The 27280-nt window shown below is 39.8% G+C and overlaps 1 protein-coding gene across 2 annotated transcripts in view; it reads right to left on the reverse strand.

The window, feature by feature from the left end:
- The window catches only part of ARP (apurinic endonuclease-redox protein), a 197351-nt gene that overhangs the window by 136701 nt on the left and 33370 nt on the right, over positions 1-27280 (reverse strand). For both annotated transcript variants that reach the window (XM_089386334.1, XM_089386335.1), the window contains exons 2-4: positions 23105-23309; positions 22875-23005; positions 22426-22505 (exon numbers count right to left, since the gene is read on the reverse strand). In XM_089386334.1, the coding sequence (XP_089242460.1) occupies positions 22426-22505; positions 22875-23005; positions 23105-23309 (416 nt within the window). The remainder of the gene's footprint in view (positions 1-22425; positions 22506-22874; positions 23006-23104; positions 23310-27280) is intronic.

Below are 27280 nucleotides of genomic sequence, written 5' to 3' on the forward strand. Positions count from 1 at the left end.
CCTCCAATTCAAGTTGGCCAAGGAAAAATACACACACATTCAACCCAGAAGATCACTATATAAAGACAGTTCGACCTCCTCCACAAGGTAGAAATTCGATCTCTTTGAAGCAAGAATCTTTTGGGCATCAAAGCGAAGCGAAGGACAAGGAGCATGAAGAAGGAGGATTACTTGGGACCCACCACAGCCTATGGGAGATATCTACTACAGTTGGGAGAATCTCATGAGTTGGTAATTCTGAATGGCCTACCATGCTTCCCATCCTCGCACTTCTTTACCTGCAGACCATTTGGAGGCGGAGCAAGTGTGGTTGACTACGCTATTGCAAACCCAGATCTCCTCCCTTACATCAAAAATTTCTCAATCACCCCCATCCCTCTCGTAGATCATGCACTTCTCTCACTCTCTCTGCAATTTAACCTCCCAAATCCAGCCCCTACTCTTCCCCGCAACCCTCCCAGGACCACCTTCCGATTTGAGGAAGGTGACCCTGATCTCTTCTCCTCTATCCTCAGATAGACACTCCCATCGGAGTCCCAGTTTGCCTCTCTCGGCTCCACCAAGGACAAATACTAGTGCCTCTCATATGCAATCTGGGAAGCTGCGCTCCAATCCTTCCCCCATTCTACCCGTACGGCCACCACCTCCCGCAAACCGGGAAATTGCCCTATGAATAAATGGTACGACCAGGAATGCAAGTCTATGCATCAAGACCTTTGACACGCATTCCGGAACTCCTTAACAACATACCCAGATCTTTGTTCAGCCTACCATCGCCTCCTTCGCTGCAAGAAGCGCCTTTTCATTGCCTATAGGAGACAGGTTCTTTCTACTCTCCTCCTTCGCTCCCTTAAAGATTCCTAGGGGACCATCCTTTCCCGGCGCTCACCTACCCCAGTCGACCTTGATCCTGCCTCAATGTTCTCACACACCTCCCAACTATATGACATTCCTGGGCAGCCTCTGATTCAGGTTACTTCTCCCCCCCCCCCCCCCCCCGACCTCCTGCCACCTTTTCTCCGACAAAGATATCAGAGAGGCAATATGGACAATGAATAGCAGCAAGGCAACAAACGAAGAAGGCTTCCAGGCAGAATTCTTCAAGCATGGACTTTGCCCACTAGTAAGATATCTGGTGGACCTCTTCAACCAAGTGGTTCAGGATGGATTTCCGAATGGTTGGTCACACCACATTATCTACCTGATCCACAAGTCAGGGCCTACTTCCGACCCCAACAACTACAGGACAATCATGGTTGGGCACACATTCTCCAAGCTATATGCTACAGCACTCCACAGGACACTCTCCCATTTCCTTGAGCAGAGACAACTCAGGGCCAAGCAGGATTCCGCCTAGACCACCAGACGATCGACCACATCCTTACTCTTCGTGCGGTGATCGAGGAGGCTAGGCATCGATCCTCTAAAGTGTATTGTTGCTTTGTAGACTTCCAGAAGGCCTTTGACTCAGTCCCGAGGGAAGATCTTTTCCAGACGCTAAGAGATGTTGGCATTTCCTCGACTCTCCTGACAGCTATCATGCACCTCTATGAGGCCATCCTTGGCCGTCTCCGCACAGTCGAAGGAATGTTGGATTTCATCCGAAGCACCATTGGAGTCAAGCAAGGATGCCCCCTTTCTCCTACTTTATTCAGGATCCATATCGATGAACTTGAGTCCTCTCTCCGAGAACATATCCAGGATACAGATGGGTGTCTTCTTCACCAGGTCTTGATTTCCATCCTCCTCTTTGCAGACGATATTGCCTTTATTGCCTCCTCCCAAGAAGGCCTTCAGAGACAGCTCGATGCTCTCGCAGCGTTTTGTGATCAGAGGCATCTAACTGTGAACTTGGGTAAAACCAAAGTAATTGTCTTCAATGGAGTCAAGAAAACCTCGGACTTCCACTTCCTATTTAAAGGAGAAGAGATCGAGATTGTTAGCACCTATACATATTTGGGAGTTCAGTTCTCAGGGCCTCGCTTCAGCCTGCGGCCAGCCCTTCAGCCTCAGATCAACAAAGGGTATGGCTCCCTAGCCCTTCTGGAGAGGCAATGTTTCTGACACCATTTCCAGGACATCTCGTCCAAAATGAGCATCATGGACACTTTGATTCGCCCCACAGTGCTTTACAGCTCAGAGATTTGGGGTCCCTCTCTCCTAGAGTCAGATTGGGCCTCAGCGAAGCGGGTCCAGACCCTCCTTTTGCGTCGTTTCATTAGGTGCAAGCGGACATTTCCTCAGCACATCATTCTAGTAGAGTTCGAGGCTCAACCTTTCTGCCTAGAGGTAATATTCAGGTTAGTGTCGCTCCTGCACAAGCTCCGAGGCCTGCCAAACACGAGGAAGGGTCGTGACAGATACCCATATTTAGCATATTGCTCCTCGAATAACATCGCCCGTATGCAGACAGCCCGATCCAAATGTTGGTACACTGGTGTGACAGAGCTTCTGGAGGCTTCAGGAATCCAAATTGACCATCTCCCTCCTTTTTAGTACTCTCTGAATGCTCCAGGCCACCTCCTCCCCAATCAACAAGAGCTGAATAAAATCATTAAGGAGGATATTTACAAACGATACATTCAGATTACATGGACCAATCCTCCCAATGGGTTGCATCCAAAAATGGCCTTCTACGCGGAGCATTGCCTGGAAATCAGGGATGGGCTCATCATCAGACCCCAGTACACGTTCCAACATTGGATGCATGCCCTTAGAATCCCCCTCGGGCAGTTCAGAGTTGGGTCTCACAGACTCCGGGTGGAGACAAATCACCACATCGATAGGGCAGACAGGATTTGCCAACTCTGTCACTTACAGGAGATAGAGACAGAGACACACTTCATCTTCGGATGCCCTGCTTACTATGAGATTCGAGGTCGTTTCCATTGTCTCTTCAGGTCTTCTCAGACTTTGACCAGCTTCCTCAGATATGTTGATCTGAGATGCCTTGCACTTTATCTCCAGGAGGCCTTCAGATTTCGGGCCCGTTTTCTTCAGCCCCCCACCAGATCGGACACCACACAGAAGATCACGGACTTCTTTAGGGTGCTACCATCAGCGCGGGGCACCAAAAGAACCATTGACTGACCCACAGACACTGAGACCAGATCAGTGCAATCTCGAGGGAGCCGACCCACCAGACTACACCAGCGCTCCAGGATTGGATCCACCCCTGGGAGGCGCCCTAGAACCTCCAGGCGACAGCAGTGACAACCCAGTATGCCCACAGGACAGCAGACTTTGACATGCTTCTCTCAGTTTTCTTCTCTCGACCTCAGATGTTAGGAGTAGGATCTGGACAGGAGACCCCTGCCCTTTCTTCTCCTTCTTCTTCTTCTTCTTCTCTACTCCATCGCAGTGCTTTGTTTCGAGGCCGAGAGCTTCAAACTTCTACATTTACATTTACTTTACTTAGATTGTAGATGTATTTTCTGCTTTTTAAAAGAAATGTTAAAGGGAACCGTTTGGTCCACCAGCTTGGCATGATGTAATCATTGTAACCAACAGTCTCATTGACCTCTTATGGTCATTTGTTGGACATTAATAAAATTATCTTATCTTATCTATCTTATCTCTCTATCTATCTCGCACGTGTCAAAGTCTTCTCCCTCCAGTTCGCATCATTTTTATGGGCAAGTTGCAATTGCAAGTCGAAATATTCGAGGCAATCATAGGGCTGAAATCCTGGGTTTTAGGGAAGCTTCTGGGAGGCCGAAATTCAGCCTATGGGAAAACAGAAGGACGAATTGTTGGATTAGATTGGAGGCTTGACTTGAAGGGTGTTGACCAGGTTTGACCACAGATTTTTTGAAGATCAATTTGACCTAGTTGTTGACTAGAAGTCTAGGTGCGTCTCTTGTTGAAAAGAAGAATTTCTCTATTGAAAAGTTGTTGGGTTTTTCCCCAAGTGGGTTTTTCCCCAAGTGAGTTTTCCCAAGGTAAATCTTGTGCTCTCTTTGTGCATTGTGATCTCTACTATCCTATTGCTTTTATATGGTTGAATTTATGAAGTATAATTGCTTAATGATATACTGGAAAAATAAACAAAAGGCCAACATCATTAGAAGTAATTATCAGTTTTCAAAAATATTGTGCTTGTATCTATTGCACTAGAAAAATCAACAAAAAGGAGTGATGCAACACCAATTATCTCAAGCATTGGGGCTCCAAAGTGATGTACAAGCCCACCCTTGTCACCATATCAAGGATGGCAATCCTCATCTAGGCTTTGGATCAAGTGATACCCATCAGACAATGTCAAGGCCACCCTTGGGGCATCTTGGGTCTTGTTACCCCTCTTTTATCAAGGGTACTCCAGAACTTTTTGGCCACACCATATAAGCCCAAAGGATGTGCCTTATAGCCTTGTAAACCCGTGCAAGTGTGTTTTATTTTGTGAAATCTATTCTCAAATCCCCATTGGTGTGGACGCCCATGGCTACTCCCAGTTTTGTTTTATTCATGATATGTCTAGCTCTGTGGCACTACTGACTTCCCCCTGGTGGGTAGTAATTACCTACCTTGTGGATTTCTTTACCTTGGGAAGGTATTGTGAGTATCATGGACAAGACACTACTAGGAATCATGGTTTAAGGGAGCAATTTATAATCAAAACCCTTTTCAAAATATTTTTCAAAAAATATTGTAACTTCAAAAATTTGTATTTAGAATTCAATATAAAATCCCTTAAAAAAAATTATATATTCCAAAAATATCCAAAGATTTCATGTAAGAAAATACAAAAAATAATTCAATGGTGAATTTCTTCACTAGCAGTGGTTTAATTTGCATCAATTGATTATTTTCATTAAATAGACCACCATTAATTTTTAGTTTTGGAAGCCTTAAAAGGCCTAACGTTGTACAACCCCAATTGTCTTGCTTTATATCATTGTTTTAACATCATTTCCAAGTGTTTCAAGGCTTATTACAGGCACTGAAAATTACTTACAGCAATTGAAGACAACTTGAGGCAAACCCTTGCCTTGGGATACATGAAACTCAAACATAATCTTCTTGTATCCAATTGATCCAAAGCGATTTTCTTTTGATTACTCATTGCTTTTATCATATATAGGTTGTCCAAGTCATTTTGCAATTCTAATCACTCGTTTGGACTTAGCCTATTTTCAGCCCTCACGGTTCACGGCCATTTTCTGACAAGTTAACTTGCATTCTGCATATCTTTTAAACTAATCATCTAAATTTGGTGTTCTTGTGCTCATTGAAAAACATTTTCATAGTACTAATATTTCCAACTAAGTTCCTTGAGTTTTAGTTCCACCAAGAGCTGGTTTCAAACCCCTGAAGTGGCCTTCTGCTTGCCATCCTAATGCAATCTTAAAAAATTGCAAAAATTGCAAGTTTGAACAGAAATATTATCTCCTTCTTATAGCCACATAAATAAGGAATAAAAGTTTCAAATCATTTCCTATTGTGGTAAGAAGTCTCAATACTAAATTTGTGGTACCTTCCAAGCTTATTTCATTGATCCATAGAGTATTTTCTTTGCTGGTCTGCAATATGGTTTTGCAGTTACATCTCTTATCAGATTAGATTTTGTTATTAAATTAACTCCTTCCCCTTCCATATATGTGTACTTAGGCACCGGTCTACTTATATTTTTGGTTGAGTGTGTGTGTGTAGGGATACCACCCTTGGCATTTCATAGGAGTTAGCCTAAAGCGAGAGGAATACACTAAGGTGACAGTGGGTGTCTTCCTAATAGTGCTTAGCATTTTGCAGGCTTCATTGAATCTTTCCAACCCTACTAATTTGAGAGATAACAAGTCCACTAGGCACATCATCAATATATCCAACACTAAGCATCACGGGCTCAACGCTTCAGCATCTAGGGGTCCCTCTGGGTAGGCAACGATGCACCATCAAAGTCAATATATCTCTTTACACTGGATAGTACGGCCTCTGCTGCTTAGCTAAGGAAATAGGGTAATCACCTCAAGAAACCTCTATTGTTGTGATACGAACCACCTAAAAAAACCTCCTAAAGATCAAGTGTAAAACAACAACCATTAGGTAACAAAAAACATGCATGCATCATAGTGGACCATACTCAATGTTAGGGGCACAACCAATACTTCACACAAAGATCACCTTCAAATATCTAACTAGACAAGGTCACGTATAAGTGTTCCTCTCTCTTCTGTCAGGGATGGCTAGATGGATAGCCCTATTAGGTGTTTCCAACCCCCAAGGGGGAGTGATAGGTCCCGACTCCCAAGTTAACCCATCAATCCATAGGTGCATGTGTAGATGGTGGTAATGGAGTGGGCATGACTCCAGGGCAAGGTGCCATAGCCAAGTGATCAACTAATGTTGCTCCAACATCCTGAGTGTATAGATGTAAGGAGGGAGCAATCATGGAGGCATGAGTTACCCCTTTTCTTAGCCTTGTTTTTCCACCCCTTTGGTGCTCCTTTTCCTTCTTTATAGTAATGCTTTGATATGGATGTATAGCTCAAGAGCCCAAACTTGCATTTGAGGGATTTAGCATTATTACCCCTTAATGACGAAGTTGTTTATCATTTATTAGGGTTGGGACAATACAAGGGTTCCTTTTTATGAAAGGAGCATCAAGTGCTCTAGGAATCTGGTGAATGCTAATGAGGGTGGTAGAGTTCATGCTAGGCTTTCTTCCACGTGCTAATTTTCCTCCTAGCCATCTTATGCATTTTATCTTTTCCTCTCATTGTAGATTCCTTTTCGTTTATCGTTATTTTGGCTACGTTAATCTATAGGGCAATGTTTTTCAGCCCAAACCTAAGGATGAGGATGATAAGATGCCAATTCCCATGACCATTAACCACAAACAAAAGAATGGACATGTGATAGAGGGAACAATGGAAAGTGGTAAGTATGGTCTCCTCCCCCTCACAGTGACAACAAACAACACTCTTATGAGGAAGAAATGACTCTTGACAATATATGGAATGAGAACAAATGAGGGGAGAAATGTCTTTATGAAGACTTCTACCCTCTCAAATGCTTCATTTCCTTTCCTAAAACTCCCTCTAAAACAAGTCATTCCAGGTCAACTCGCATGTGTAGGTCTCTTTGGTTGTTATCTTTTGGTTGATTGAGCCTCAGTCAAACTCCTTTGTCTGAGGCCAAGATTCCTTAGTCTTGCAAGTTTTGCAAGTCTTGGCTAAGTCAACAAAGTGGGGAGTCTACCAAGAAAGTTTATGGGCAGTAATCGGCCCAAAGTTGACTCAACCAGACTCAAAAGTCTAGGAGTGTTGGAAATACTGAGAGGGGGGTGAATTAGTATTTCTTATCAATTAGTATATTTTTAACTTCACAAAGCATTAATTGTTATTGGCATCAGATAAATGTAAACATTCATTAACACCATTCAACAACGCACAATAATAAAGATAGTAGACATAGAGATTTTCATGTGGAAACCCCTTCGTGACAAAAACCACCAAACGATTCTTAATATTTGTCTTTCAATAAAATGTACATCAATATTTTCATCTCCAACTAAGGGAGGTTCCAACCACCTGGTTTACAGGCTCCAACTTGTAGGACACTCCAACACCATGTTTACAAATAGTAACTTGGAGAACGCTCCAATGCCCTAGTTTACAGGCTCCAACCTAAAGGATGCATCATGCTCCAACAACCTGATTACGAACTGCAACTGGACAGACGCTCCAACGCCCTATGCAAGCTCAAACCTGCCCAAGCACCACCCTACTGTCCTGAAGTGTTCTCAAGCTCCAACCTGAAAGAGACTTCACTCCCCTGCCTTGCACCACCTTGTCACACTAATCAGTTGGCGGACCATGTTTCACAATTTTCAAATTGGATCTATCTATGCTCAATATCAATACAAAACTGCAAAACAAGAATCTTTAAAACAATCTTTGTCAATCAAATCAATCTATACATCAAACCCTAGCTGTCAATATCAACTGTGATAAACAATTTTGTCTTTGCCCAATCTGCACATCAAACCCTAGTTATCAATATCCAATGTCATACACAACTCTGCCTCTGCTCAATCTGCCTATCAAACTCTAGCTTCACAAAACTCAGTTTACTTTTGCTCAAGTTACATCAACTGGTGACTGGTACAATTTCAAATAGGAGTATGCAAGTCAATGATCAATCTCTCTACAATGGCAACAATATGCTAACCATCAATAAACTCTACCACATCACTCTATCATGCAACCTGCTACCACTGTCAATGTCACTACATAATATAGTTGTCACAATAAGTCCTATCATTCTTTGTAGTTGGTTGTCATATTGTTGTCTCAGAGCACTTTTAGTTGCATCTGTCTCTTAATTGCGATTGCCCAACATTTTCGGATCTCAATTTGGATATGTCACTCTCATAAATCAAATATGACCATAATACTATATAAAACTTAAATATTCAACAAAATGCCTCTCCATGGGCACCTATGTTAATTTTAGATAACGATGGTATGTTCTATGCTTTAGCACAATTTACTTCAATGCTTCTTTATCAGTCCAATGACAATTTCCAATTATATCCAATAGCAATCACATTAACTTAATCAGATTGACAGTAAATGTAGATAGAACATAAAAACATGTGCAGAAGACAAGCCAAGACAAGAGGACACAAGATTTGGCAGATGCCAGGGAAAAACTCCAATGTGGGGAAAGCCCTTTGATCAAATCTTATTATTATTATTCAATAGTTCAGTAGAGAGAGAGGAAGTACATAGATCAAATTCACTTGCCCAATACATAGTCAAAACAGCCATGTCAAAATTAGCAGCCAACAATAGTCAACTGCAGCCCTAACCAGAAAGTCAACACTAGTCAAATGAATACCAAAACATCCTCCAAGTAGCTCGATCAACAGCAGTACAATTCGACCTTCAAGGAGAGTCAAAGTCAACCGGGAACAGTGGGAATTGTCGGAACTGCCGGGAATAGCAAGAATTGCCAGAACTGCCGGAATTGCTGAGAAAAGCCTGAACTGTCGGAACTGTCGGAACTACCGGGAATAGCAGGAATTGCCGAAATTGTCAGAACTGCCAAAACTGTCGAGAACTGTTGGAACTGTCGGGAATAGTCGGATAGCCGAAATTGACGAAACAGCCGGGAAAGTTGACGTAGAGGGCAGAAGCCGGAACTGCCGAGAATAGCCAGAATTGGCGGAACTATCGGGAACAGCCGGAACAGCCGGAATTTCCGGAACTGCCGAGAACTGTTGAAACTGCCGAGAACAGCTAGAATTGCCGGAACTGTCGGAACAGGTGAGAAAGTTGACGCAAAGGGTCAGTATGGCAACATGGTGCAACAATGGCACATAATGCAATACAGTGACGGGTATAGTCATGATTAATGAAACGTGATGAGATGCAGCATAGTGATGATTAGTGCAGCATGGTGTAGCACAGTGAGGTGCAGCATGATGACGAAATGCAACACAACAATAGGTGAAGGAGTCACCTTGGAGAATCAGTTGAAGCAACATGCCTTCAACTGATCTCATGTATCATCTTCTTAGAGATGATCTATGCTCTTATCTAGATAAGTCAAAGTGTTGACCTCTATTGTAAACGTACTATCTCTCTCTCTCTGCTGAACTATTGATGAACATATAAGAAGAATTGATCAAGGGTTTCCCCACATTGGGGTTTGTCCCTTGCTAGCGCCACATCTTGTGTCCTCTTGTCTTGGCTTGTCTTCTGCGATTTATGTTTATGTTCTATCTGCAGTTTACTTTAATGCTAAAGTGATTGCTAATCTGGAAAAGATATCGAGCTAACTATGAAAATTGAAATAAATTGCTCTAAGCATAGAACATACCTAAAATTAACATGGTATCAGAGCTAAGGTGAAGACAATGCCCAAGCAAGAGTGAAAGAGCAATCACCGAAGACAGTTCGGAAAGGACAAAAGGATCAGTGGATTCCTCATCCCTCTTCAAATTCACCGAGGGTGAAGTCAAATTAGAGAATATTATTAGAATGGCACAGTGGAAGTTTCTAATGGCCTACCTAAAAATCACTTCATTAGGAAGTCTAGATCTAAGGGTGGAAGGAAAGGCGGATGCCTTGGTTGCAATAAGTTCGGCCATTATGCGAAGGAGTGTCTGAATGGCAGAGACACATCTCTTGATGAAGATAACAATCATTCCAAGGACATCTTCAATGATCAAAGGAATGACAGGTAATGCAGGTCATCAAGGAAACGGCTGACTCTTCAGAGAAAGCAAGGAACCCCAAGTATGAAGAATCAAATGTTGTTTCTGATAAGATAAAGAAGCGTTATCTTGTATTGGCCCTCTCCTTCAGATTCTTTGGGAATCTAGCTTGTTGATTGTAGTGCTTCAAGGCACCTCATCGGACAGAAGGGTGCTCTCTCAAATTTGGTAGAGACGGAAACAACAGTGGGATTATACTTGAAGTCAATGCCACCTATCCCGGAAAGGGTGTAGGGAATGTTACCCCTCAATTGAATGAGGGTAACTCTATTCATTTATAAGAATCTCTTTTATGTACCTAATCGCGAGAAGAACCTGGTGTCCATCTCAGAAATGGAAGTCAAAGGTTTCAGGGTGGCATTCATCGATGGAAAGGTACGTGTTAAAAAATAGAATTTTCAAAGATGCTTTTTCTCATGGGTTCAGGGTTGGCAATTTGTATCAAGTTGTAGGATGGTCCATTGGGGATCATGTCAATTGACATATCGCATCTATAACACCGGAGGTCTACCTATGGAGCCCTACCCAATGTGAGTCATATGGTGATAGGGATGCCTAAATTCAAGAAGAGCATGAAGGTACATGTCTGAGATGTACCGAAGGAAAATCTTATAAGGGAACCATTCCCCTCATGCAGCAGGTCCACAGGTTTGGAAAAACCAGAGGAGTTTGAGATTCATGATCGGGAATCTCATGTATACAGGTGGAAGAAAGCCCTCTATGGCTTGAAGCAAAACACCCCCGGCGTAGTATGAGAGGATTGATAGCTGTGTGATGAAGCTAGGATTCACTAGGAGTGAAACTGATCCAAAACATTACCCGAAGGTTGTGGATGATAAACCTCTCATACCGGAACCATATGAGGACGACCTATTTCTGACAGTGTAGACCCTCTCATTTGCAGAAGTAAGAGGGAGTTGGATTCCGGATGTGGAATGATAAACTGCAAGCTTGTGACTACCTCGAGGATCTTAACTTTCAGAAGTTATATGGTGATGATGTCGGACCAGATTTGGGAAATGCCTCTGAGTTTCATAAACTCATTTGCATTGATGTTCTTGGTGAACTTCCGTCCAGACATATGTTTTGCAGTTAGCATGGTGAGCTCATATTTGGTTGAGCCTCACTAGATTGGTGCTAAGAATCTTCTGAGATATCTTCAGGGCACAATCTCTCATGGATTGAGATACATTGCCAGAAATATGAAGCTGCATGATTATTCGAATGCTGACTGGGCAGGCAGTGTGGAGGATCACTAGAGCACTTCTCAGCACTGGTTCTCTTTGGGTTCTGCTTCGATATCATGGATGAGCAAGAAGAAGAACTCGGTTGCTATAAGCACAGTTGAGACCGAATACATAGCTACGAGTATGATCTTGTATGAAGTTGCATGGTTGCAGAAGCTCTTAAGTGAGTTGTTTGTACACATGATGAATACCACTGTGATTCTTTGTGACAACCAGAGGGGGGATTTGATTATTGAGGAATCCCATATTCGATGATTGCTCCAGCTGATAGACATCAGATACTACCTTATCTGGGATATGGTAAGTCGATGGCGAGGAGGCTCCATCGCATTGAGACTAATGTACAGGTTGCAGACATTTTGTCAAAGCCTCGGGGAAAGGTCAAATCTGTGACTTTCCCAAACGACTTGGAGTCGTTGAGAGACCTTCTTATAAGGGTCCTGCATGTTGCATACATTGAGCTCTGGGGGCTCTGGGGGGCTTGGGGTACTTACTGGAGCAACATACAACCACAGGGCGAATCACACTCCCCTGGTGGTGCACTATGTATAGGATGATAGGTTCAACCTCCCCCTGTGATACCCCGTGGCGACTGTGGAACAGGATGATTAGTTCTCCTGTAGGTCGGGATGATTAGTTCTTCTGTGGCGATTGCGAAAGAGGATGATTAGTTCTCCTGTGGGCCGGGATGATTAGTTCTCCCGTGGCAATTGTGAAACAAGATGATTAGTTCTCCTATGGGCCAGGATGATTAGTTCTCCCGTGGCAATTGTGAAACAGGATGATTAGTTCTCCCATGGCAACTGTGAAACAGGATGATTAGTTCTCCTGTGGGCCGCAATGATTAATTCTCCCGTGGCAACTATCAGACAAGATGATTAGTTCTCCTGTGGGCCGGGATGATTAGTGCTCCTGTGGGCCGTGATGATTAGTTCTCTCGTGACAACTGTGGAACAGGATGATTAGTTCTCCTGTGGGCCGGGATGATTAGTCCTCCTGTAAGCCGTGATGATTAGTTCTCTCGTGACAACTGTGGAACAGGATGATTAGTTCTCCTATGGGCCGAGATGATTAGTTCTCCCATGGCAACTGTGAAACAGGATGATTAGTTCTCCTGTGGGTCGAGATGATTAGTTCTCCTGTGGCGACTGTGAGGCAGAATTATTCGTTCTCCTGTGGACAGGATGATTAGTTCTCCTGTCGAGGCATCCTACACATGCAGTCTGGGACTCATGGCAAGTACCTTTCATCTGATCAATGAGCATGGGAATGGGGTTAGGGACCATAGTAGTACTATCGATCGACGCATCGATGTATCTATCGTACTCCCTATGCTAGGATGACCTCCATTGATCTGGGATCAATGAAACTGATCTGGGATCAGTATGAGTGGTTTGAGACACTCTCTTGTGATATTGAAATGGGATCAATAAAACTGACTTCAGGCCAGTAAGAGTGATGTGACACACTCTCTTCAGAGGAAACTGACTTCGGGTCAGTAGAGAATGGTATGAGACATTCTCGATCAATTCTTCTTCTTCACGGTTCAACGAAGCAAAGCAGTGCAGGGCACTAATGGCAGAGATAGTATAGTCGAACATATGAATCAGCGGATGGAGTTCTCCCTAGTTGAGAGGGAGTGTTAAAATTGGAAACTAGGGCCAAATTCCATGTGGGTCATCTTATTAATGGAAGCTGATATTTTTCTTGGATCTCTCTCATCGAGAGATGTAGGATTGATCTAAAGACCATCCGATTCTGATAAGTATTCATGGAGATATGAATTTATTTGTGTTATGGGACAATTCGTCAAGGTCGGTCAGCAACCAAATAAACCCCACTTGTGCTCAATGTTTTAGTATAAATAGAAGTGGCCTTCAAGTCATTTCAACACACTTGGGATCTCTTCCTCTCTATTTGTCTTTGGGTTTTAGTAGGAGGAGAGATCCTAAGGGATAACGCTACCCTAATCCAGAGGGCAGAAGCCGAAACAGCCGCAATTGCCATAACTGTCGGAACTACCGGGAACTGTCGAAATTGTCGAGAAAAGCCGAAACTGCTAGGAACTGCCAGAATTGCTGGGAAAAGCCGAACTGCCAGGAACGGCCAGAAATGTAGGGAACTGCCGGAACTGCCAGAATTGCCGGAACTGTCGGGAACTATAGAAACTGCCGGGAATAGCAACAATTGTCGGAACTGTCGAGAAAAGCCGGAACTGTCGAGAACAGCCGGAACTGCCGGGAATAGCAGGAATTGTCGGATTGTCAAAATTGCCGGAACTGCTAGAAATGCCGAGAATAGCCGAAACAGCAGGAACAGCCAGGAAAGCTGACGCAGAGGGCAGAAGCCGGAAATGCCGGGAATAACCGGAATTGCCGGAACTGTCGAGAATAACCAGAATTGTCGGAACTGCCGGAACTACTAGGAACAGCCGGAACTGCTGGGAACAGCCGGAACGGCCAGAATTGTCGGAACTGTCGAGAACTGCCGGAATTGCCGGAACTGCCAGGAACTGTCGGAAACTGTCGGAATTGTCAGAATTGTCGAAACTGCAAGGAACTGCCGAAACAAGCGAGAACGCTGACGCAGAGGGGCAGTATGGCAACATGGTGCAGCAATGGCACATAATGCAATACAGTGATGGTACAGTCATGATTAATGAAGCGTGATGAGATGCAGCGTAGTGATGATGGGTGCAGCATGGTGCTGCGCGTTGAGGTGCAGCATGATGACGAAATGCAGCACAACGATAGGTGAAGGAGTCACCTTGGAGAATCAGTTGAAGCAACATGTCTTCAACTGATCTCATGTATCATCTTCTTAGAGATGATCTATGCTCTTATCTAGATAAGTCAAAGTGTTGACTTATGTTGTAAACATACTATCTCTCTCTCTCTCTCTGTTGAACTAAGTCACATGACACGAGGACACGAGACACGGAGGACACGTAAATACGAGTATTCAATACGAAACGCAGCACCCTGGAAACAGGACACGGGGGACACATTTTATATATTTAATAAAATATATATATATATATACCGAAATATAGTTTTTTATCCATATTAAATTGCAGGTTGCAGCTTATCTAATCAAATTAAAATATAATTACTTCTCAAAGTTCATAGTTCACTTTAAAAAAATAAATAGAATCAAAATTTACTATTTAGAAATTAGAATGTGATATGCTTGGTCTTGATTCTTGAATATTCAATGTTCATTGTTCATGTACAACTTACAAGCACATAAAAAACTACTAAGTACTTACTACTAACTATAAATTTAGAACTTAGATATTAAAACCATAAAATGCAGATTTTCCATTAAGTCATCAAAATCAAAATGTATCATTGTTCAGTGTTTACAACAATGTTGCATTAATCGTTATCAGTATAATATCGGCGCGAGGAAAAAATCGGAAAAAATCGTAATTATCGGGAAATAATCGGAAATAATCGGGAAAAAATTGTTTGGTACAAAAATATTCATTTTTTTCATTTTTTTTCAATTTTTTTAATATCTAAACCATCTACAACATAAAATAAACACATTGACACATAAATATGATAAAATAACTAATATATAAGATGTTTAATATCATTTCTAGTGCTAAAATCACACATAACATTGGATCATGTCCTGAATAGTAAGTCCTGACTCCTGAGTCCCAACTCAGCCTCAAAATATCAACAAAAAATACAATAATGTATCTCATCATGTCATAATGTCATATACAATAAAATGAAGAAAATAACTGAAGTCTAATCCTATTGATTTCCTCTGCCCCTCTTGCGAGAAAATGCCACAACTTTCCCTTTCCCTCTAGATGTAGATGCTGGTGCTGGTGGAGTTGGCAGTGGAATTTGCTATGCTCTAGAAGCTGAAGAACTAGAAGTAGGAGCTATAGGAGGTAGACCACGTCCTCTACTGGTGGTAGGGGTAGCCCAGGCAAGTGGTGTCACCTGGAAACATTACAATCTCCCAATCCTGAAATCCTGAAAAACTAATAAGTCTGCTGCATTTTGAATGAAATCTAAAATTCTACTTTCTCCATATGAAATCCAATGAGGCCGGAACCAATCTCAAACATCCTGAGTCATTTCATGGTAATGTTAAAAGTTTAAGCTTTAAGAATTTAACATTACCATGAATAGCATATCAATACTAGGGCCTAGACTTCATCATTAAGTTGCCCCACTCAAAAATTATTTGTTTCTTTCAAAAAAAATTGCAGCTTATGCAGGCAACGTTTTCTATCAACGGAATACGCGTTTTCCAAATGCAGGACACGACGAAAACCAACGAATATGTTTTACATTTTACAGGACACGATGAAAAACGTTTTCGACACATTTTAGGGCCGTTTTCTTGTCCAGCACGTAAAATACGGGACACGGGACCTTGGAGGACGTGTCCTGTGACTTAGCTGCTGAGCTATTGAACAACATATAAGAAGAATTGATCAAGGGTTTTCCCACATTGGGGTTTGTCCCTAGCTAGCACCACATCTTGTGTCCTCTTGTCTTGGCTTGTCTTCTGCGATTTATGTTTATGTTCTATCTGCAGTTTACTTTAATGTTGATGTGATTGCTAATCTAGAAAAGATATTGAGCTAACTGTGAAAATTGAAATAAATTGCTCTAAGCATAGAACATATCTAATTAACAAAAAAGAATGAAAATGCAATATAGAGGAGTTTAACAAAAGATTTGATAAGATAGTGCAAGGTTTACATACTAATATTGAACAACATTATCAACTATTGTGATTTATTATTGAGACTCCTCTAATGGAAATCTTGATTTTTTTAATAAGGGAGAAGAAACCTCAAAATCACAAATTGTCTCAAGAGATAGAAGTGAAATTTGAAAAGAATTTAACATCATCTGACAAGACTAACTACCTAGGTCCATCAAGGGAAACCACATCTACGGAAAAAACTAAAAGCAAAAGCTATGAATACCAATGACCCTACCACATATCCAATCACAATAATAATAGAAGGAATGAGAGAATTGGAGACATCACTTCCAAATATTCAATCCTCTATACCTAGGATGCAAAATAGAATGGTTCAAATGAAAAGGATATAGTAAAAACAATTTCATCCCAGAAAAAAACTTTTCAAACAAATTAAAGATCCAAACAAATCGGAGGTCCATGTACGAATGAATCCTACAAATATAGTGAATAAAGAGGATTATCCATGATGTAGATGTTGCCAAAATTTTCAGGATGAAGGTTCATGTTCAAAAATATCAAAGAAATTTTGAGTTGGGTATGGCTTTGGCACAAAAGCATCATAATAAGCCTAATGATTCAAATTTTCTTGATGATGACTTGCTCACCTGTATGGTAGAAGTGAAGAAATTTCAAGTATAAAATAAAGACATCCACTAGATTAATTAAAATAGCGTGGAATCAAATAAGATAACTAAGATATTTGGAAGAAAGCCCATTCCTAAGGAGACTCTAAACAAGTGTTGGCAAGAGTATGGGTGCATTAAACGAAAAAACCAACAAAACAATGGCATGAGTAAATAGGTGTTCGAAAAACCCCATTACTGGGTGAATTCCAATCTCATAGTTGGAGCCTCTAAGGTATATCTCCTAAGATAGTGCCTCCAGGTAAGCATGTCGAAAACATTGATGTGTCTAGTGAACTGGCCAAAGCAATGTTAACCATACCTTTATCTAAAATAGTAAAGATTCTTTTGCAACAAGAAAACATAATAATTTTATGTGATTTCAACATTTAAAAGAAGTTAATGAAGATAGTCATGTTGTCGCTCGGATTGTACAAGCACCACGACAATGGCTCAAGGCGGGGGTTGTCACTCTAATCCCCGCCCACTCCGTTCTAGCTGTCTCCCAACAGCAGGGTATGGGGGGTAGTCCCTATGGAAATGAGATGATGGAAAAAGCAAGTTGGGAATCAACTTGCCTAGGAGACACAGTTGAGTGGCCTAGCTACTTGGTGAAAATTTAGCAAGATTAAGGATTCGATTAGATTTAAAATTGAGACCAGTGCCTTATGGAGTCAAAAGATCTTGCTTATTATAAATTATGGCCAAGTAACCGGATGGACAACCATTGCTTATATGATTGACTAACCTATATGAGATGCAACTGCTAAGACTTAAGTGTGATGCAAGGATCTTGGTTAATTTTAAATTATATCCCTAGTTTAAATGGAACCTTTCCCTTAACTGTTTTGAGAAACAGTCTTCAAAGTACGTTGTGAGATGGAAGTTGACGGAAAGCAAGAAAAGGCTTGATTAACATACCTGCCCCTGTGGTCCAACCACCCAATGCCTCCGGCACTGCAGAGACTGTGGCTCTGATGACTGCAAGGTCACTGTGTTAACCACTAAGGGTTGAATCCCTCAAGTTAAATGAGAGAGGGTTGTCCTAAGAGTCTATCAACCAAACTTATGCTTGGAGGTAAATTATTAATGCAACTACACTTAGAATGAAATGCAAGATTATGAGTGAGTTTCTTAGTTTAAGATTGTTTATATGATTTAAGTACTTAGTGTTGATTAATTTATGGCAAGAGTACTTAACAATATATTGAAAGACAATCTTAAACAAGAATAATTGCTTAATGATACAAGTGCCAATGTTCGACACCAATTGATAACAAGAACTTAGAGAAAATTATCCACTTATCAATTAGCCAATGATTCAAGATTCCAATCACAATTACTCAAGATATTCTTATCACAATGCCAATTAGATCTCTAATGCCCAAATTGACTTAACTCATCAACAAGATTAGAACTCTTTTGTGAAGCTCTGATTTTACAAATTAACTAGAGATCGAACATCTATACTCTAAATTTTATAATTAAATCAGTAAATCAAAATTGAAATGAGATCAAAATTTACATATAAATACTTCCCTCTTAGGTAGTAACCTTTTAGGCTCTTGGAACACATCCTTATATGCTTGTAGTAAGTCTTCCAGTTGTTGTTTTTGATTCTTACTGACTCTTCTACACACTGACTTTCTCTTAAAAACGACAAAACATACTTTTTGCTAGAACTAATAAATTTCTTGGCTTGGTTGGCACTTGCCAGCGAAATTTTCGACTTGCCTTTGTGCGCATTGATGGTGAAATATTTTCCATCTTTGACGAGCCGATACTGGTTAGCTCTCCGCATGAATATTACATCTCGCATGTACATGTAGGGACTCCAAAACACAACTCCACGCACATCAATGGAAACCACATCTAGTTCTACTTCATCAATAAAATCAGCACTAATAGAAAATCTAATTTTGCACAGTTTTGTTACCTTCAGCTCTACATCCTTATTTACCCATCCCAATGGATATGGGCTTAGATGATCACGAACTTCAAATCCCAATTCCTTGACCAGATCTGTTGCAATGAGATTCGCCTGCGATCCTAAGTCAAACAAAGCATCAATCTTGGTCTTCTTGACCTGTACCTTTGTATGGAAGAGTTTGGTCATTTCTTTCTCTTCCTGTTGTTGAAGGCTACTCAGATTCACCTCCTTCTGCACTATGACATACAAACAATCTTCTCATCCACGTCCGAGTTGCTTTCAACTTGGTTGCTTGAATCAATGACCATGAAATTCTTCTTCTTATTATCTTTCTTTTTGTTCTTCGAATTTAGCTTTGGATGCGACTTCTAGAGCTTCTCCTCTATATAGCAGTCAAGTGGTTACAATGGTTGTTGGGAACTTTGTACCGGTGTGTTGTGGTTGTCCTCTTTTTATCTTTTCCCCCTTTTTGCTTATTCTTCCCCTCCTTAGAAGCGTCTTGTTGCTCCTTCTGCTTTGATCCACTTGACTGCGCTCTTGATTCCGCTCTCTTCAAGCCTATGTTCTCCAAGTATTGTGCCTGTACACAAGCCTCGTCCACTGATTTAGGCTTGAATAGAATCACTTGCTCCCACAAATGGCAATGTAGACTCCCCAAATACTTGAGGAGTACAACTGGGTTCTTTAGGGAGATACCCTGCATTATGACCACCTTTCTAAACTCTGTGGTGTACTCTTGCACACTTTGCCCAGGCTTTTTCCTAAAGTAGTGCCACCGGAGCCACTTGTCCTCTGTGTACCCAATAGGTTAAAATTGTGACTTAATGAGGGTTTTGAAGTCCTCCCACTTAGTCATTGGAGGCTCTCCCTCCAACTTCAAGGTCTTTATGTGGCTCTCCCACCAAGTCAGGGCATGGCCCTCCAATTTCAACCACGCAAATAAAATCTTTTGTTCTTCTTCAATTTGATGGATGTTGAAATACACTTCCAGTAGTTGCAACTAGTGATTCAACCTTAGAACGTCGACCTCACCATGGTATGGCTTGATATCGACCTTCACTTACGTTTTAAATAAGTGCTAAGATTGATTCACAGCACTCGAACTGGGTTGATCTTTTTCGGATTCTTTCTCCAGTTGGTTCTTTGTTTCTTCTCCATCTCTTAACCCCCCTTCTTATTTTTCCTTTGCATTTGAACCCCCATATTCTCCAAATATCCCAAGCTTATTGTTTAGGACAACATGAGGAGATTTACATTATGACTTATATCAGCAACTTATTGTTCTTACCACAAAAACCTCTCATTTGCAGGATTGTGAGGGTTATTCACAAATTCGCTGACCATGATTAGGGTTTTATGACTTTCAGCCCCGTCAAACTAGATCCCCCACAAATCTCCACAATACACCCAAATAAACCTGCTCTGATACCAATATGATCTGTAAACTACCATCGATATTCCACTAGACAGTTCGTCACAACAGATCTGATAAAATTATATTTAGAATTGGGAATTCTACGCTATTACAATTTTATTAGATTTCTGGATCTGTAGATTTACTGTTAATAATGCATGCATGTAAATTAAAATTATGCTGAAAATAGAGAAACGGCAAAATAAAAAAGCTCGCACACACATTTGACACAAGATATGCTTTGGGAAACCCTTTCGAGAGAAAAAACTAGCTAGAAGGTGAGGCCACTCCGCTCTCTTCACTGAATGGAAATATGGCTACGAGTACAAAGAAGTATGGATTATGGCCCATGGAGTACTACAGTTCACAAATCCTCTCCATGTGCTCTACCTTCTATCCCTCTTAGCTATTTTTTCTTAACTACAAAACAAATGCACTGGAAAGGATGGAATCCCTTTTCCTCCTAGTGGCCCGCTTATTACACAGCCCAATAGCCTACTAGTGGTTAGGTTTGACTACCTAAACTTTTAACCAGAGTTATAATATAGACTCTTCTAGAAACTTCTACATCATAATCACGTGGCTAGCCCGTTTTTCATGAATAATGGGGGCTAACGTGGCATCCTCTTGAATTATGGTGGTGAAAACAAGAAGGTCAACTTCTGAGTAGTGTAACTTTCGCATACAGACTCTAATTGACACAATTCTTGCGTTGTTGAAAAGGTTTTTGTGTGTAGAATAGTATGAAAAGGTGTTGCGCTAAAGCAACAAAATTTTACCCCCAAAAAAAATCGTTTGATTCCTCAAAACACTCCAAGAAGGTTTTGGACCCTGTTTTTCCAAACTAAGCCCCACCAGTAAAATGTTCTCGTGAGTTGATTCCTCCACTTTTTCCACTCTTAAAGCATCGAGATGGATGACACACAATATAATGATCCAATCTGGATCATTTTCCTCACAGCCTTTGTTGTTGAAACTTTGACCAGAGATAATACGTGATGTTTTCTTTTGTATGCTTCAACTCTCACCCAGGTCAGAGCATTCTAGCAAAATTCATCTGCAATAGTGAAATGTACTCCTTGTGGGTGGCTGCTTTGATAACACTTGTAATAAATATAACTCACAAAAATCCACGATAAACCCGCATACACACAATGTATACTGAATAGTAAATACCAATGTGGGGCACAATTCCCAATGTTATTATCATGATGACATACACAACAATGGCTCCTTAGATATTAGAAGTATTCCAAATAACCAAATACATCATAATTCTTTAATCATAAGTCAATTTATGGGTCTATTGAAAACTTATATGTACAAGTTCTCACTCATTCCCATGTAAACCCACTATCAGGCTGAACCACTATCTATATATACATTTGACCCTTATATACCCCCATTAGGGTCATTGCATAGATTACACACTTCCTAGACTCTTAAAATAAAGTGTTTCTAGAAATCTACAGACTAATCCTATAACACACCCTTAGCAAGGTGCAGCTTAATGGTACAGGTCCTATATAGAAGTTGCTAAAAAATTTATCTGAGAATATCAGCCCAAATCTCCTAACCAATTGATTGAATATAAAAATGGAGGTTGATACACATAGAAGATAGATGGTCGAGAGAGGCCACCCCATTGAAAGAAACCATGGTGGCTTTAAATTCCAAGCATTAAGTTGCTTGACCTTCCACCAGAAACTGGCAGTCAAAACATAGCTACATTCAACAGAATGGTTACATATGTTTATGTAATGTTTGTAAGAGAGGAAATAATGAAACATGTCATTTGGACTTCCAAATTTGCTCAAGCTAAAGATTGGACTGTAGCAAAGCATTCAACGCTTTTTATGGGTATACTATGATGGGAAGGATCTTCCTGGCTGAGGACTTTGGGATACCATCTGTCTCACAGGTCTTGCTTTTTTATTTGAATTAGGGTGCAGGACTAATTTCTTTGGGAAGTCTCAACAGATTTTATGTTTCAGGCTTTAAGGCTGATCAAACAGCACAGATCACATCTAGGATTGATGTTTTTAACACAGTTTACACTATTTGGAGGTTAGAGATAAAGCTGATATGTCGATTCTCTTTGCTTATGTTGGGCAAGGAGGTCATCGTAAGACAGAGCTTGGCTCTCTAATGTATTATTTAATGTAAATTTGATGATTGCTAATGCAATAAAAGATGCATTTCCAATAAATAGCAAACACCTTTTTCCTGCAAAGATCATTAGAGTCTACCTGCACTCTCATTTCTTGAAATTTTCTTCAGTGCCAAAATGAGATCCTGCTTACGGCCAGTGGGCTGAATTCCGTTTCTTCTAAAGATCAGACCAAAGAAATTAGCATGGCATATTATATGAAAATATCACATAAACGTTTGCAGTTGACTACTTCGAGATCCATTATCCTCACATGCACTATTTATGATAAGATATCAAAAAATAAACTGCAATGATGTAGAAAAGGGAGCTGCATTTGAAAGAATTTCAACGTTAACCATAACATATGTGAATGTAAAAATGGCAGTTTTAATTGAATTTTCCCAGATAATATCACCGACCATAAAAAAGTCTACCACAGTAGCAACAATGCACAAAGGTAGTCAAAAAACGTGCTGAGTAGATCAGAAGACAAGATCCCTGGGGAAGCCTTTACAAAACATGATTCCGTGGCAAACAGATATTTACCTCATCATTGAACGCAGTTCTGCTACCGTCAACTTTGTTAAGCTATCATCATCCTTCAAAACCACCAAACTGTCTTCAATGCCAACTTCACTTGATCCCTGTCGAACTTCTGGAGAAGGTTTCTTCATGTCCTGAATACATGTACATACACATATTTAGGGAACACTGAAAGCAGTATAGACTCATTACTCACAGAATGATAATAAGAAATGATTTTGAAATGTGCTAGCCTCATATTCAACATTGCACTGAGTCACAGATATGCCATCTTTGACTTTGTTCTTCATTTCAATATCACCAATTTCATGAGTAGATTTTTCAATTGCTTCGCCACAAAATTTGCCAGATGCACTTGATGAAGGAAAAATGGGCTCTTCTTTTGACATGTGTACTGCTTTGAATGATCTTGAAACCCAAATACCTCTTAAGGATGCCCTGCAAATTTAGCAGAGCAAATATAAGCAAAAAAAATGACACTTATTTATAAAAATCAACACTCTTTCATTTGCTGATCAGATTTTCACAAAATTATATTTTATGTCATATTAACCATCACCATGTAATGTCATCTCCAAACCAGTGCCCCCTGTTCCATAAACATACACTCCAAAACTTCGGTATCATCATCCCGGTATAGTGTTTTCTAGGATACTCTAAACTCTGATCAATCTCTTTCAGTGCGCTTCTCTTGCTTATACATCAGCACCTCTGCCAACATAATGCATCTCAATGTACAATATGATCAGTGAATGACATTGTAACTCTGTCTTTTGTCTCCTTTCATCTCAATGTTTTTCTAGATATGTAGCATGGGGAATTTTACACAACATTTGATGGCGGCAGTAGTAGGAATAAGCACGGGATTTCCTACTTGTGGTTGGTAACAGTAGGTGAAGTTAAGGCATGAAATTGGTATGACTGAAAGAATGTTTGAGGAAAGTATGTACTGAGAGGATAAGGTTGAAGCTTTTACATACATAAATAAATGTTATGCACCTTATGAAAGTCACAACATACCGTAGAAAAAAAAAACAAAAGGGAAAATAACCCAAAAGACAGGAAGAAATTTACTAAAAGTACAAGTTACAAGATATGGTGATATGAAGTCAAGAACAGCTATATACAGGACATAAGATTGGTGACAACCCTAATGGAAAGGACTGTGTAGCAATTATTAAGTAGAAATAACAGTAATTAGCTATATTAAATGCACTCCCCTCTAGGATGCCTTCATGCTTGAAGCGCAAGGGTAAACAAGGTGAAAAGATCGTCAAAGTTTGGACCAATATCAAGCATTGTGCATGCATCAATCCATCTTGGATTGACTTTTATACAAAATATCTGTTGACAAGATTCTTGAATGAAACTTCTCTTATCACGGATCAATGTACATCTTCAAGAAGACGTATTTAAGTTTTTATTCTTTAGAATGTATCAGCGTGTTGTCTTTGTTCAAAGTTGATAAATTTTATTGTAAGACCAACAACTCCCATGATTGGGTTGGCAAAGGTTCAATTGTCAGAGGCTTTTTCTTGCTCTGAATTTTAGGACATTCTTCATTAATCTTAAGTTGGGTGGTATCAATATCTTCATGAGATACTGAGTTGATTTGTCAATGAATAAAATTGCATCATTACCAACAATATGATCTTCATATTTAATCAACTCTATAAGTGAATTTTTGTCAATAACTTTAAAATCAACTTTTAAAAACATCAATCTCCCTTTTTTTAATTGTTAACTTCTTTGAGCAATGTATCATTTTTGTTTTCTCAATCGGATGTAGCTCAAGTAACAGTGAGCAAAAAGTGTTACCATGCCCACTCAACTTCTAATCCCACTTTGTCATGTCAACTCTTAATGAGCTCATTTTTGAAAAGCTATGTATGATTTATTCATGAGTTGTTGCATGGCCTTATGCCCTGAAGAATGTAGGGTTTACCCTAAGTACAATCCCTAGAATAAGGGAAGTGCCCAAGTAGTTTCCACTGGAATTCGTGCCTTCAGAAAAAAGGATATCAGTTTTACTTTTTGAACTAAAATTTTCCAAATCTTTTCTTGATAGAAATTCGTCAATATCTTCACTATTTATTTTGCTAGAATAACCTTGGCACCCCCACAATATGTTGTTATTGATTATAGTTTTGAGTGTCACTGGCCTGCTTTTTATATCACTTGTGAATATTTATAAAATTATTATATGTTATCTACTTTAATTTTTGGATTCTCTACTTTAATATCCTCTTCAAAATGATTTATTTCCCATTTTAAGCAATGGACATTGTTGTCGCACAAAGTGTCTAGGAACCGCGACAACGCTCAGAGTACAGGTTGTCACTCTTATCCTTACTCACTCTGTTTAGACTCTTCCCTAGACAAGTCAAGGGGATAGTCCCTAAGGTGAATGAATGAGGATTGCCTGTGGAACATAGGTTCTAGGAGACTTAAAGATGGACAACTTGATGAACGTAAACGAGTCCTGGTTAACTCAAATGGGTAGATCTAATAAAATAAGACACAACCACAAGATAAAAATAATTTTAGACCAGTGCCTTTATATTCAATTAACCATAAACTAGATAAAAACAAGTTATCCAAAGCAATGTGACGAAAGTGACGATCATGAACGATTAAATGTAAATGCCCAAAACTCTATGATGCAATATATTCTAAATATAGTGAAGAATTAACTCTTAAGCAATGAAAATGATTTTCTTCAATAACCCAGATCTAGAATTTATCTTTCTCCTATAGTCAATCTTTAGATATGATTTTAAAACATTAATCGCACTTGACAATAGAGAAATCACTACCACAAAATTTAAAATTTTACACTTAACACACAAAAAGACACCAAGGAACTTTAGATTAGAATTTAATTATCCCTTAGGTAAATTTTTAAGGTCCTAAGCTTATGAAGCAAAGTTTAATGTGGCAAATGTTTAATTAAATTTTTTTAATGTGACCAAAGATAAAAGACTTTAATTAAATTTAAATTCTTAATGGGTCGTAGGCCACATAAAAATTTAATTTTAAAAATGTGAAAGCTTAAGTCTTCTTTTGATTTAATTCATTCGTAATTAAGTCACCAAAATGTTTTTATATTTTTAGCTTTTTAGTTTTTTTTTAAATATTTTTTAAATGAAAACAAAATCAAAACCTAAAAACAAAAGGAGAATCACAACATAAAAGAAAAATAAAAGTCATAAGTTAAAAACAAAAAACAAAAAAAAAACAAAAAACAAAAAAAAAAACAAAATTTATTTTTAGATTTCTTTTAAGTTTAAATAAAAAATTCAAAACAAAAATATGAAATGTAAAATAAAAAAAAGGCAATAAAAACAAAACAAAAAATCGAAATTTAATAAAGTCAAAACCTAACTATGAAACATAAGACAAAAAAAGCTCATCGTTTGTGTGCAGGTTTAGAAGGGGACGCGGGTAGCGGCGGAGAAATTTGTAGCAAATGGAGGCAGGATATGCAAGTAAGCAGGAGTTTGACGCAGGATGGCAGTGATGGAGTGGTGGGAGCTGAGCGAAAGAGAGGGATTGCAGGAAAGGAGAGCACGCGAGCGAGGGAGACCGCATATGGGTAGCAAACAGGAAGGGAGAAATGAAACTGCGCGGTATAGAGTCTCACAAGCAACGAGTAGGGGGGACTAGAGCAAGGGAATGAGGTTCTTGTGTGCAAATTTGCAGGAGAAGCTTCAGGGCTGCGAATGGCAACGTTTGGAGCTGCGGACTTGATGTAGGTGTGGCGGCAGCAAGGAGCTCGATCATGGAGGGCAGCCAAGAGGAAATTTTGAGGAGCTAGGAGCAACAGAGAATGGAAAAATAAGGGGTTTAAAAAAAATAGAAATTTGCAACAGATAAAAACCCTAGGCAGCAAAGAAATGGTAGCCCAGAAAACTAAAAAAAAAATCCCAGAAAATTTTGATCAAAATGATGTATCCTTTTACTTCAGAGTGATCCTCGTCAAAGCAATCTCAAGCGTTGATGAAGATTAAAATTCGGTATTTTTTTAAATGCATTTTAATTAACTCAAAAATAGAAATTTTGAGTTAATTTCCCCAAAAATTTGACTTTGACTTAACCCCCAGGGATCAAAAGCTTAAAATTTATCAAAATAATTAATTTATCTTAGTCCTAGGACCTTTTAAAATTTAATTTTTTAGGACAGATGAATTTTACCTTTGGAGAATTAAATTTACATAGGACCTAGAATTAATTAAATTTCTAGCTTAGGATTTTAATTAATTTTTTGCCAAAAAATTAAATTAATTAACCTGTGAGCTAAGTCACCTGACATGGGGATTCGGGACACGTAGGATTCGAGATTCGTGGTGTCGGATTCGGACACGCTGACCCCCCGGAACAGGACACGTTAGGACACGTTATATATTATT

The sequence above is a fragment of the Pinus tabuliformis genome, chromosome Q (assembly GCF_031772625.1).
Source record: "Pinus tabuliformis cultivar Carrire ecotype Pingquan chromosome Q, CPIR1, whole genome shotgun sequence".
Taxonomy (NCBI): domain Eukaryota; kingdom Viridiplantae; phylum Streptophyta; class Pinopsida; order Pinales; family Pinaceae; genus Pinus; species Pinus tabuliformis.